This window comes from Helianthus annuus, chromosome 10 (genome assembly GCF_002127325.2).
Source record: "Helianthus annuus cultivar XRQ/B chromosome 10, HanXRQr2.0-SUNRISE, whole genome shotgun sequence".
Taxonomy (NCBI): Eukaryota; Viridiplantae; Streptophyta; class Magnoliopsida; order Asterales; family Asteraceae; genus Helianthus; species Helianthus annuus.
Genome location: NC_035442.2, coordinates 175,412,702 through 175,425,224, shown reverse-complemented (window position 1 = coordinate 175,425,224; position 12,523 = coordinate 175,412,702). Strand labels below are relative to the sequence as shown.

Below are 12,523 nucleotides of genomic sequence, written 5' to 3'. Positions count from 1 at the left end.
TATACCATCCAAATTCATACAAACTAGTACTTTCAGGCTTTATGTCTCAAGGACATATTAAATTTGCATCTATTATTTTATTTACCTTTTACATTTAAGCTGGTATACGTAGACCTTAATTTCAGTACATACTAAACAATTTAAATAAAAATAATTTCATGCTTTATGTATTATGAAAATGACTGTAAAACCTAAACCAGGCGACTTAAAATCAAAACTAACCCGTACAAACTCTGACACACAATGTAACAATTTTCTAATTTATATATCCATGTTTTTTTAATGATTTTACTTTTTATCCTTTTGGATTGATATTTAAGTATCTGAATTAGGTCTTTCAATTATTTCTCGTATATTAAAGATAGTCACAAATTATTTCATTTGAATTATTTATTTTCAACCTTTTTTATGATAAATGCCTCACCCATGTTTAACACATTGAAATATGGAATAACAGAATTTAAATTCAACATGCATGTGTTATATATTTTATGTGTACATGGCTAACTTTTCAGACACCATAACCGGTTTTTTTAATTAATATATTAAATATTAGTAATTACTGAAAATAAAAAATAAATTATAGTTTGCAAGTGCAAACATTTTAGAGAATATATGTCTAATGGTCCTTTTTTGCGTTTATGATTTCAGTAACCATATAAAATCACTTAAAATTAAGTACAAAAACTTTTTAGAGAATATATACTATTTTTTATTTTTTTTATCATCACTATTACCAAATAAAATTTAAATACGTAAAGGTTCAAGGTTCAACTTTCACTTAAAAGCATAAGAAAAAAATGTTTGTTATCATCACAAATACGTACAAGGTTCAACTAAGGCACATATAATCTCTTATTGGAATGTAATGACGTTGATTGTAGCATTATATTATCACAAATGAAGAATTCACGGTTTCAGTCACTGTCTTGTTTCACGTCTTTTGTAAGTATTAATACTCCACCGATATGCCTTTTATTATTTCATTATATATAGTCACCTCTCAGTAAGCGATTTACAGAAACAAAATCAAACTGAAGGTTTTTGGGGTATAATTATAAAGGCAAGCAAGCAAACAAGCTTACTTTTAGATAACAAATAAAAATACACAAATAACATCACTCATATGACTGCAAAGTACAATTTGAAAATATCCAAATATTAATTTATGTCCTTAAAAACATGTTAAGGTCATGGTTTTGTTGAACTCGAAATATAATATATATGAGAGGGTTTGCTTTGAGTTTCTTTTAATCAAGCTTTACTCATTTCTTGAACAATGCAGCCCTTGATCTTGGTCGCTTCTCCGAACCTTGCCCGCAGCTCATCTACATACAATCCAGATGTTTAAGCTTTACATGATTCTAGCATTTGTACAATGTATATATATGATGAATATTTTAATCAGTATTTATACAAAAAAGAAGAAAATATATATGTTTGAATTAGCTCATCACAAATATTATGATATCCTGTAATCTATTAAAATGAGATAAATTAAGAATGAATTAATTAACATACCTCATCAAGTTTAGCTTGGTGATTATTTGCTTCCAGCATCAATCCAAAATGAATGTGAGGGAAATGTGCCCACTATTTTTCAAGAGAATTTATAGTGTTAATTTATAAATCAAATATGGGCATATAAGACACACATATATGTATATACATGTATTGACACAAGTACTTGATATTGTGAAAGCCACCAAACAATAAAAAATAAAGTGGAGTATGCAGAAAATTGCTACCATGCGCACTTACATTTTTTGCAGCAGTACTAAAAGCTTCCCTATGGCTTATATCTGGATTATTTGCTTTTATCCTCTGGATTTCCTCTCTACAAATGCCCATATTTTAGTTTAATTAGTTTGATAAATAAAAAAAAAATCCAACTTCAAATTTCTTTTAGTGTAACTCAAAACCAAAACAAAAAATTAAATGGGATAGGGATAGATTGGTGTTCTTACTTTATGAACTGGTTGTATGCAGAAGGAACGCGTTGCCTCTTTTCGGGAGCTGAAAAATGCACATCCATGATGTTAGATTCGAAGTACCGAAAATACTGTGATGAACATTGATATCGAAAGGTGCATGAAGTGTACACTTTTATAACCAATCTATTCAGCTGTTTTTATTGAATAATTTTGAAGTTATATTAAAATTTTGTACATTTTATGTAACGAGCGAGGAGATGAATCAACTTACGGCGATTGATTTTTTGGTCAGTAGTCATGGAAACCGGAGACGGCCTCATTGGCATCCTGCTGTTGTATTTTGAAGAGGTACCCAAATCAACCCTATAATTTGGGGGAGTGTGGGTTGGAGCCTTCTGAAATATCAAGAATTGAAGACTTAAGTATCCTTAAACTCATGTAAATGGCTACTTTTACTTCAAACTCTTTGGTTTTTACCTCATCTATATGTTTATAATAAGCAAATCAATTTTCTATAGCGTAAGTACTGGTAGATTGGCATATATCAGCCACCAAAGTTTGCATTTTCACTTGAAATTGCTACTTTTATATTATGTATAAACTAATAACAAAAAAATGGAATGCGATGCTTAACTTTCTTTGTATACGACTCGTTAAAATTATGAAGATGTCACAGCGACATGTATTTAGAAATTCATGAAATGTGTAACTTGTATGTTATTGTATGAACTTTCGACATACCTAGAAAACTACTAATAACTAGACTCTTGAAGAGATGATTTATATAGCATAAACTTGATTATAACACTAAAATTATAGAGAGTTCAACAATTGACAAGATACAACTACAAACTCGAGGTTAACCTAATCTTATTGTTATTTTCTTCTTTTGAACGTCGAAAGATCTAAAATATTATTGGTGTAATTAGAATAGGAGTAACATTTGCCGTAAAAAAAAAAAAAAAAAAACCCAACAAGAGCTGGAGTTGAAAAACCCAAAATAACACGAGCTACATGATTACATCTCAAACATTCATATCACACTATCTGCCCCAATATGATCGGGTGGTTACACTGTTAGCAAGATGATACTACAGTTGTTCGTCAGTAATCCAAATTTGTCATTGAAAAAGAAAACTATCTACCCGATTCAAACTGTGAAATTTACACCTAGTCTTAGAGTGGAGGGAGTGGTCAATTATTGGTAAGTGTTTAAGTTTTTTTTAGTCAATAATATGATGCCATGTCAAGTCCCCACTCTACTCCCTATTTTGTATTCAATCACTGGCAATGGTCAAACATATGAAGAGTGGTAAAGAATTTTAAAAAAAATATGATTGGTTGAAAGGGATTGGGACCCACCATTCACCCCCTCTCTCTCCTCTCTATCTTCTCTTCGTGCATCGGTGACTACTCACTGCCTACACCTCTCCCCGCTCACCGCTCCAACACCGGCACCACCTTCCCCGTGCAACAACCCCACTCCCCGAGACCCCTCCCCGCTATTATACCGTCCCCCCTTAGAGTATTAACCCACAAAAAGGACAACTCTTTAGTCTTATTGTTATTTACTTTCGTTTTTTACTTTTGGAAATGATGTTTCTGAATAAGAGATGAAAGTGAACTAATAACATTGAAGTGACTGAATCAGTTTGGGGATACAAAAGTAAAAGTAAAATAATACAAAAACATCTCAGAAATGAATGACACTTGCTGTCAACAGTGTCCCAAACATATCCACCACCTCGTTCATATCAGAGGTGAGAGAGATGGGGCTTGCAGAAGAAAACGACAAGATCTTGGTGCAAAGAAAATAAAAGAAACATATAATACTACTTTTGATATTAAAATCAGTTTAACAAACATATAATACAAAAAGGACTAGGGTTTTCAAATATACTAATTTAATGATAAATATTATTGAAGAAAGAGAGAATACTGACGCATTTTATACAGATGTTGGCCGCAAAAATAAACCCTATGGAAAACGGCGGTTAGGGTTCTTGGATCTATGATGTAACAGCAATAAAAAAGGGTTGAAAAGAGGAAAAACAGTCTGGTTTTTGTGGTCTTTAGATTATCCTATGTATGACCTAGAGTAACTAGATCCCTATCTACTGATAATTTCTTCAAAAAGTAACAAAATTTAATGAGCTGATTCTGAAAGAACTGAAACCTAACATTTGCATTTACCAATCTGCATTTGAGTTTGACTTTTGAAAGATAAATCAAATATTTTACTGTTTTTTTACAGCAAATTTGAATAAACTGATGTACCACTACATTATTATCGTGTTATCAGTGGAACCATCAGATTATATCATCTACTCAGGAAGAAATCTCTTTGTAGGAATCGAACAGAGTACCTAATAATCCCTAAGTTTTATCCTACCTTAAAATGCCACTAGGTTAATAATGCCATGAGCAAATATTTACTGTTCTCATTTGTTTTTTTTGCAATATAGAGAAAAAAACCACAACTACATTATAGCTTTTGTATTTTTTGTTTAATTTTCGGGTTAACTCGTTGTTAATCTTGATGATTAATAAAATTTCTGTTAACCGTTTAAAAAAAAAAACATTATAGATTTGATCGGTTTCTTACCATTTTATATTTCAACTTAATTTCAACATAGTATAGAAAATAAGAATTTTAAGAGAAACCTTGATGAAAAATGATTTTACTTGCACTCTCATCTTGATGAAAAATTATTTTGTACTTTGAGAAGAAAGACCATTCCATTTAACAAAAAGAAGTAAGTTGAACTGTTTCAATTTACTCATTTATTTCATAAAAAAAGGTACTACAAATTAATAACATTGGTGCCAATTTTGAATTGAAGCTTAACATCTTGAAAGAGACAGTTTTGATTATTATATATGAAATTGATCTAAACTAGAGTATAATAAAAGAAAGTCACCTGATTATGGTGAGTAGAAGTTGAATGATCTTGGGAGGTGGGATTGGAATTTGAGAGAGACTGGTGAAAGGCAGCAGCCATGCCCATATTCACAGACCACAGATTGGTGCAGTGTCCACATCTTACTGTCACTATGTCAAATAAGCTGCTGCATGGTACACTCACCTGCATTTCAACCAAACATCAATTATTACCTCCAAATCAAGAATACCCATTTCAGAAAATCAATCAAGAACACAAATTCCATTTAAATTTGGTCACAAAATCTAAAATAAGACTTTTAGGGTTCCAAAGATTAGAATTTTATGATCAAGTGTCCTAAAAGAATGAATTTAAGTATTTTTCAGGGCGAGAGTATTGTATTATATTATATTATAATAAATAATATAATACGACTAGCACGATGCTAGACAAATCAGTACAAGATACATAAAGAAACGAGAAAAACACCCCGTCTAATTAACCAAGACAAATTGCATAAATTCGCTCTATTTTTAATCCAATTAAACGAGAAAAACTTAATTTGTTTTCGAAGGGGAACGGTGAAAAATAAGGCGTTCGAAGTGCCGCTCAAACAACAAATTAGGGATACTATCATATCATACCAAAGATCAATTTTTCAAGGGCCAAAGCCAATTACAAGAGGTACAACTCTTAAAAACACTTGAGAGATAAAAAGAATATAAGGAAAAATGAACCAAGAAACCAAAGCAAATACTAGCTTAAGAAATGAAGAATATTTGTTTTTTTTTTTTGCTTGAACATGTATATAATCTTGATCAAGAGCCAGAAAAGAAAAACCCTAGCCTTTTGTAAGTAGTCACATGCAATGATATTGAAGGGTGCTACTCTAATGGCCATTTTAATTTGGTCAAGATTTGAATCAATTGTTTTTTATAATGGAAAATCTCCACAGAGAAAGAAAAGCATCGAATGGTTCTTGTCCTTGTTACTAGTCATTCGAGTACCGTCCTTAGCTCTTGTGAGAGAGAGAGAGAGAGAGAGAGAGATAGAGAGAGATAGAGAGAGAGAGAGAGAGAGGTAGAAGTTTCAGATATTTGAAGGACTTTCACTTTTGACTGCAAGCAGAAGAAGTAATAAGAAAAAGAAAGTCTCAAAGGATGGAGACTTGACTATATGAGTTTGTATATGCATCCAAAATGAAAAAGAAGACTTGATTTCAAATGGATCAATTTGTTTGTTTCCAATATGATCTCAACCAAAAATCCATATGCAGCTACTTATCATCTTTTATCATTTTATAGCCCTCAAATTATGCAAAAACTCCTCCTCCTCTTTCTTCTTTTTCTTCTTCTTTTCAACTCTCTACATACACAACACAAATCACAGAAAAATAACAAAGATAAGAGTGTTTACCGCAAGAACAATATTGCAAAAGTTACAAGGTATATAACGCAGTTGCTCAGATGCTGCTGCTACATCTATGCAGCTGTTGCTTGACATCTCTCTCTCTCACAAAACTTTCTCTCTCTAAGATCAAAGATACTCTCTACAAAATCTTTGTGTCTGAGGGTTGAAGTTGTGTGATCACTACAGTGTTCTCTTGTTTCAAGTTGTTTCTATTTATAGATGAAGAAAGAGATCAAGAAATTACATATATAGATATATTATATTATGTGTATATATCTGAGGGAGAGAAAGGGGAAATTAGTAAGAAGGGAAATGGGATAGGATCCAAAGAGTTAAGGGGCAAAGGCATTATAGCAAAAGGTAGGTTCAGATAGTGCCTGCGGGACCTCACCCATGCACCTAAACCAGCACAAATTAACTCTCTTGGTCAAGCCATTTACTTGATACATCATATTTACCGACAGAATTACTTAAATAAATCAATATAATTAGAAACTAGATTAGGATTCTGTGTATTATACGTGTTAAATAACTTAATATTATATACTAAAAGTTATGTTTTTAAGAATCAATATATTATATGGGCTAAATAAAATATAGTTTATTCTCTTAACGCATAAAATAGTTGAGATATATTTTTTTGAACTTTGATAAATAAACTTATCAATGGTTAATTATGCTTTCTAATATTCAAATATTTAGTTATGTTTTTATTTGAAATTTATATGATGTTCAAATGTTGTTCAGGTGTCTGCATAGGAACACCATTTGAAGAAACTAAAATAGTTACATTTCAGTATATATAACTGTCACGAAACTCAGAACAAAGGCACAAATTTTATTTATGTAAACAACCACAGTTACAAGTGAATGATTAACCAGTCATCACAGATTGACTGGTGAATCATATACATAAACAAGAACAGACAAGGCAACATAGAAAAAGGGCTCTACACTCTCACGAATGTTACTTGTGAGAAACAATGGAAGACCAGGAACAAGAGGGACAAAGATGAGAGCCAAAGATGCTTGATGAAGATTGTAGCCACGAAGAAGCCACGACGACTCCTTTTATGGAGCGCAGAAAACCCTAGCCAAGGAGACAGATGTGAGCCCATCCTTATAAGCCCAAAGAGAGGCAGGCTAGCGACACAAGAAGAGGAGAGCGGCCCAAAGCAACAAACCCAAACAATCCTCAAAACAAAAGAAAAACAAGATATTAGAACAAAATAAAATAGTTTAAAAGGAAAGCACATTTATACTGCCATTTTAACAATAACAATGAAGTTAGACTCATAATAAATAATTCTAAAAAAAAAAACCTTTCAAAGTTGACAACTGAGTACTCCCCGTTCGCTCGACGCAGAGGTAAATGTTTCAAAATTGTCACCCCTTTAGGTAAATGTACCTAAATGATCTGATACCATATGAGTTAATTTTTAGTTGAAACATTACTCAAATCGACCCATATGTAAATAAATGTTTCAAAATTGTCACCCCTCTAGGTAAATGACCCGACATTTTTGTATGATAGATTCTACTACATAAGTACCAAGCATAGGTATTATGAAAAACAAAGTAACACAGTTAAAACTACGTCTTGTAATGCTCCTAATATTATTAACAATAAGAGGTAAATTTTATGTCATTCAACTCGTATCCTCGTTCTAATCAAAATCCGGTAAAATATCGGTTTTAATTTGGAAAAAACTTAACTCCGTTAAGCTATTTTTAACGCATGTTATTATCGGCCAAAAGTGGACCAGTTCGAATTATTATCAACAAATAACTGAGTTGGGATTATTATCGGCCAAATAGAGAAAGTTGGGATTATTATCGGCCAAATTGAGAAAGTTGGGATTATTTAAATCCAATTTGCCTAAGATATAATAACTGTTCTAGTTAAAAAAATGTAAATATACATCATTGGCATTTAATCGAACGCCTGGTATGCACCTTGTATGCATGAAAAATATCAGCATTAAACAGTTCAAGAAACAATTAAAGAATGCCCCCAAGTACCTTTGATTAATGAAAGTTCGTGTTTCGGGCTGAAAACCAAGATTAGTGTGAGATTAAGTTCAAAGATGGAAGATTAAATATAGATAAACAACTTTCTTGTATTGATTCGGACTACATAACGTTACAAACCGATACATAATAAGCCGTCCTAACACTACCGAAAGAGGATACATCATGGAAACCGGGAGAGACCAAGTGATGGTCTCTCCCCAAATCTAAAACCTTAGTTTGCAAATGACATAAGAATAGATATATATAGGTCCACCACCTTCACTTGGAAATTCCAAACTACAATGGATGGTCACTTGCAAACTCACAAAGTCAAACGAAAATGTTGATACATGTTTGTGGACGCGACTCGACGCGACGTGATTCGATCAAGCACACGACTTTCCTCCGTCGTGTACAAGATCAAACATGGGCCAAGATGGATAAAGGACTTAGATTTAGTCCATGGGCTGACACAAGACAAGAAAACAAGACATGGGCCTAAACCAAAGTCGGCGAAACAAGCTTCTGGGCCTCACTGTTTGGGCCTAAGCCCAGTTCGGTGAAACAGGCTGGAAGTCGACGAAACATACTGTTTCGTCGACATTGATTCTCTTTCGTCGACATCAGCTTCCCTTTCGTCGTCTATGTTTTGTTTCGCCAAGAACTGTTCTGTTTCGTAGTGTCTGTTGCTATATATAGCCAGATATCAGACAGAACTAGTGTGTGGAACACAGAGAGCACAGAGAGTAAAAACACACACTCACACGAGAGAACTTTGAGAGTTTACAGAATACATTTGTAAACATTGAGCTTGTAACTGATCTTTTCATACGTATTAATACAGAGGTGTTAATCGGTGAATCTTGTGTGTTGTTTATTTGTGTGTTCTATCTCGGTTTGCTATCTCGGTTGGATTCCGCACAACCGAGTTGGTTTGTACACAAGGATTAGGCGACTAGATCCTCGTAGCCGGACCTACAGAAAAAACCCTTTTCGTTTCGTTTGACCACTTCAAACGAATGGGTCTACACACATACGTTTCCCGTTCACTAACTATTACATAATCAGCTTAAAATGTAACATAATCTATTCACACAGCAGCGGACACAAAAACTGCACTAACAGTTATGAGATAGAGAAGGACAAAGAAAAAAAGGTTGTTATCAAACAACTCATCGTCGTCATCCTCTTCGTTGGCCAACTCCACAAACGAACCCGACCGCAGCCTGGGACGCTCAAAACCATCATCATCATTGTCGTGTAAGACCCAGACTTAATAACATAAATTAAATAAATAAATTTGCATTTATATTAATTATAATGCAAATACAAGTTCCTTCGTAATTTCGAGCTTCATAAAAACTTCATAAGTATTAGAAACATTTCAACGTATTGTCTTCATTTATTTCCGAAAACAACTAAAAAAATGCGGAAACTTGATTCGTAAACTGTGTTCGGTTCTTCGTTAAACTTGATCTTCGTCCGGCGTTTCAAAACCATTAGCGAAATTTGATAAATCATCAAATCCGTTAGTTATAAGGAGTTTATAACGTAACAAATTAAACCCGAAGGCCCAGAACAACAAAAATAACATTTTGAAAATAACCCGTCGTAAGCTATGGCTCCCTGCCGTAATTTACGGCAGGTATTATCTGTTTTGGCCAGCAGCCTCATGCCGGCTGGCTAAAGCTGCAGGTTTCCGTAATTTCCCTTTTTTCACGAAAAGTTGCGTAACTTCTTCGTTACTTATCCGTTTTGCTTGAAACTTGTTTCTAAATGTCCGTAAAACATTTACCTATGTATTTAACTCAAAATCCTTAACCCAGATTCTTAGTTTTTACGAATTATGCATTTGTTACCCGATTCTCGCATATAATTAATTATTTGACCCGTTTCAAGATTTGTGCACCAAACATCAAGTTTTACTTACTCTTTTCATACCTGCTACTTCCACACTAAGACTTCCATTTATCTTCCACCCCAACTATATTTGTGGTGAATTATTTTAGTGAAAACATTATATGCTGATTCTACCATTCGAATCGGCAATTTACAAAAATGACCCGTTAGGAGGTATTTAGCTAAAAAGTCTTACGCCTTTCACTTTTATACCACCCAATGGGAAACTAAAATATAAAATCCATTTTTAAACTACCCTCAAGGGTCATTTGCCCAATTTGTTATTCGGGGGCGTTTTAGTCAAATTTTAATCCTTTTAACTACGAAGTACATTTTAAAAGCTTGTTTTGACCAAGTATACTCTTTTAACCCGTATTACATTTTAAATTCATTATGTCACTAAGACCATAATATCTCAAATTCAAATCGCTAGATATACCTCACTTTAGGTAAATCCAATGTTCACCGATGACTCAATTAGTTCTCCTCGGCCCTAAGACCTCATTGAGAGTTTGACCCATTACACATACCTGACTCGGGTCAAAGCATTGACCCATTTGGCCTAAACGACCAAACATTTTATATATATATATATATATATATATATATATATATATATATATATATGACAAGGATCCGTTAGGAACCACCCTTTAATGCGAGAACCGCGAGAACCGATGTGAACACAACCAAAAATGCCTAAAAATAGCTAAAAACACACAATTTTTTTTTAATATTTTTTATAAAAAAATCGCTACTTTTAGTAGCAAAAAAAAATTTTATTTTTTTTAAATAATTTTTTTTGCTACTAAAAGTAGCGATTTTAACATTAAAAATATTAAAAAAAAATTAGATTTTTTTTTATTTTTTAGATTTTTTTAGATTTTTTTAGGTTTTTGGGGGGGTTTAGTTTTTAGCATTTTAGCTTGTGGGGGGGGGGGTAGGTTTTTGGGGGTTTAGGTTTTTTTTTTTTTTTTTGGGGGGGGGGTTAGGTTTTTTTTAGCTATTTTAGGTTGTGTTCACATTGGTTCTTGCGGTTCTCGCAATAAAGGTGGTTCTCGCATATGATCATATTTCTTAAAGGTCGTTCCTTTACTCGTTTGACCTATTATTGCTTACGCCATAGGGTGTCTTTTTAGAACTCATCGTTTATTCGTCAACACGTGACCATTTTACCTTTTATACCCATTATGGTTTACACCATAAGGTAACTTTTCAAAACTCATTGTTTATTTGTCAACACGTGACCAATTTACCATTTTACCCCTTTTACCCATTATGGCTTACACCATAAGGTAACTTTTCAAAACTCATTGTTTATTTGTCAACATGTGACCAATTTACCATTTTACCCTTTTCACCACAAATATGGTTTCCTACCATTTTTATTTGTTCTGATCCGTATACACTCGCGTCGGAACGTCATATTTCAAGGATTCATTTCAAATGCTAAGTCGCTTTGTCCTTAATCAAATACATAAGTAGATGTTCTATTTTAAAGATGTAAGTTTAACTTACCTTGCATCCGATTATGCTTTTCTTGCGTATTCGATCCGTTTGACCTACTTCTTCCCAAGCTTCCACCTAGCTTGTCAAGAGTCAAACTACCATTTATCATTCACAAGATGGTTAGATTAGTCATCATTTATCAGACTCTCCCACCTTACGGACTTTATACCAAAATCACCATTTAATCCTATTATAGGTCAGTTTGACTGTTAAAAGTCAACTGCCTATTAACATATGCAAACCCACATATAAGTTCAACAACTCATTTAGGTATTTCATTAATTACCCGGCAGGTACTTTTTTTAGACCACCATTTTAACTACCTTCTTCAACCTAGTTGCTGTAATTGTTAACCTCAAATTAACATAATTTGTAATCATTGTATGCTAATCTATCAATTATTATATAAGAACTTGGGATTGTTTCATCACCATGAAATAACCCATTGCATCATATGTATAAAATTTACCCAACATCAAATTTAGCCAAAGATTTTAAACATTCACATACACATGATGATTTCAAGCATCTATTAACATGAGTATAATATCAATTTCATCATATTATACAACACCCATTTCATGGCAAACATGAAGATGTACTCAAACTCATAAATTGTTCAAGTATCTTTCTATTACTATCATTCATGATGGTTATAAACATAAGTCTATCATTAACTTAATCATATTATCAAAAGCCACTTCATAATCTACTTGTTAATCACTTACAAGTAACCTTAAATCAAATATTTCATAATTTCATTATGTCTAACGAAATTAAGCATACATATACACCTAATTTCATCTTTGGATCATAATCCTGTTGGTTCAGTTCTGTTTGTGCATGAAGGAAAACAATATAAATCATACCTGTCAC

The 12,523-nt window shown here is 32.9% G+C and overlaps 1 protein-coding gene across 2 annotated transcripts; it reads right to left on the bottom strand.

Annotated features, from left to right (window-relative positions):
* Window positions 1–1,029: 1,029 nt before the first annotated feature.
* Window positions 1,030–6,550, bottom strand: LOC110886717 (axial regulator YABBY 5). Of its 2 annotated transcripts, none has more exons than XM_022134555.2 (7): window positions 6,233–6,550; window positions 4,856–5,020; window positions 2,206–2,329; window positions 1,968–2,016; window positions 1,762–1,837; window positions 1,522–1,593; window positions 1,030–1,328 (listed from the first exon to the last, which is right to left on the bottom strand). In XM_022134555.2, the coding sequence occupies exons 1-7, from the start codon at window positions 6,317–6,319 to the stop codon at window positions 1,266–1,268; spliced, it is 636 nt and encodes a 211-aa protein (XP_021990247.1). In that variant the 5' UTR covers window positions 6,320–6,550; the 3' UTR covers window positions 1,030–1,265. The 2 variants fall into 2 exon arrangements, with proteins under 2 accessions (XP_021990247.1, XP_035834713.1); XM_035978820.1 differs by lacking the exon at window positions 6,233–6,550 and adding an exon at window positions 5,663–5,800.
* Between the last annotated feature and the right edge of the window lie 5,973 nt (window positions 6,551–12,523).

Bases quoted from the DNA above. Each gene is read 5' to 3' on its own strand.
- LOC110886717 (XM_022134555.2), bottom strand. From the start codon at position 6,319: ATGTCAAGCAACAGCTGCATAGATGTAGCAGCAGCATCTGAGCAACTG. The intron at 2,017-2,205 runs GTAAGTTGATTC...TGCATTTTTCAG, and splicing joins TGACCAAAAAATCAATCGCC to CTCCCGAAAAGAGGCAACGC. The intron at 1,329-1,521 runs GTATGTTAATTA...GATTGTATGTAG, and splicing joins ACCAAGCTAAACTTGATGAG to ATGAGCTGCGGGCAAGGTTC.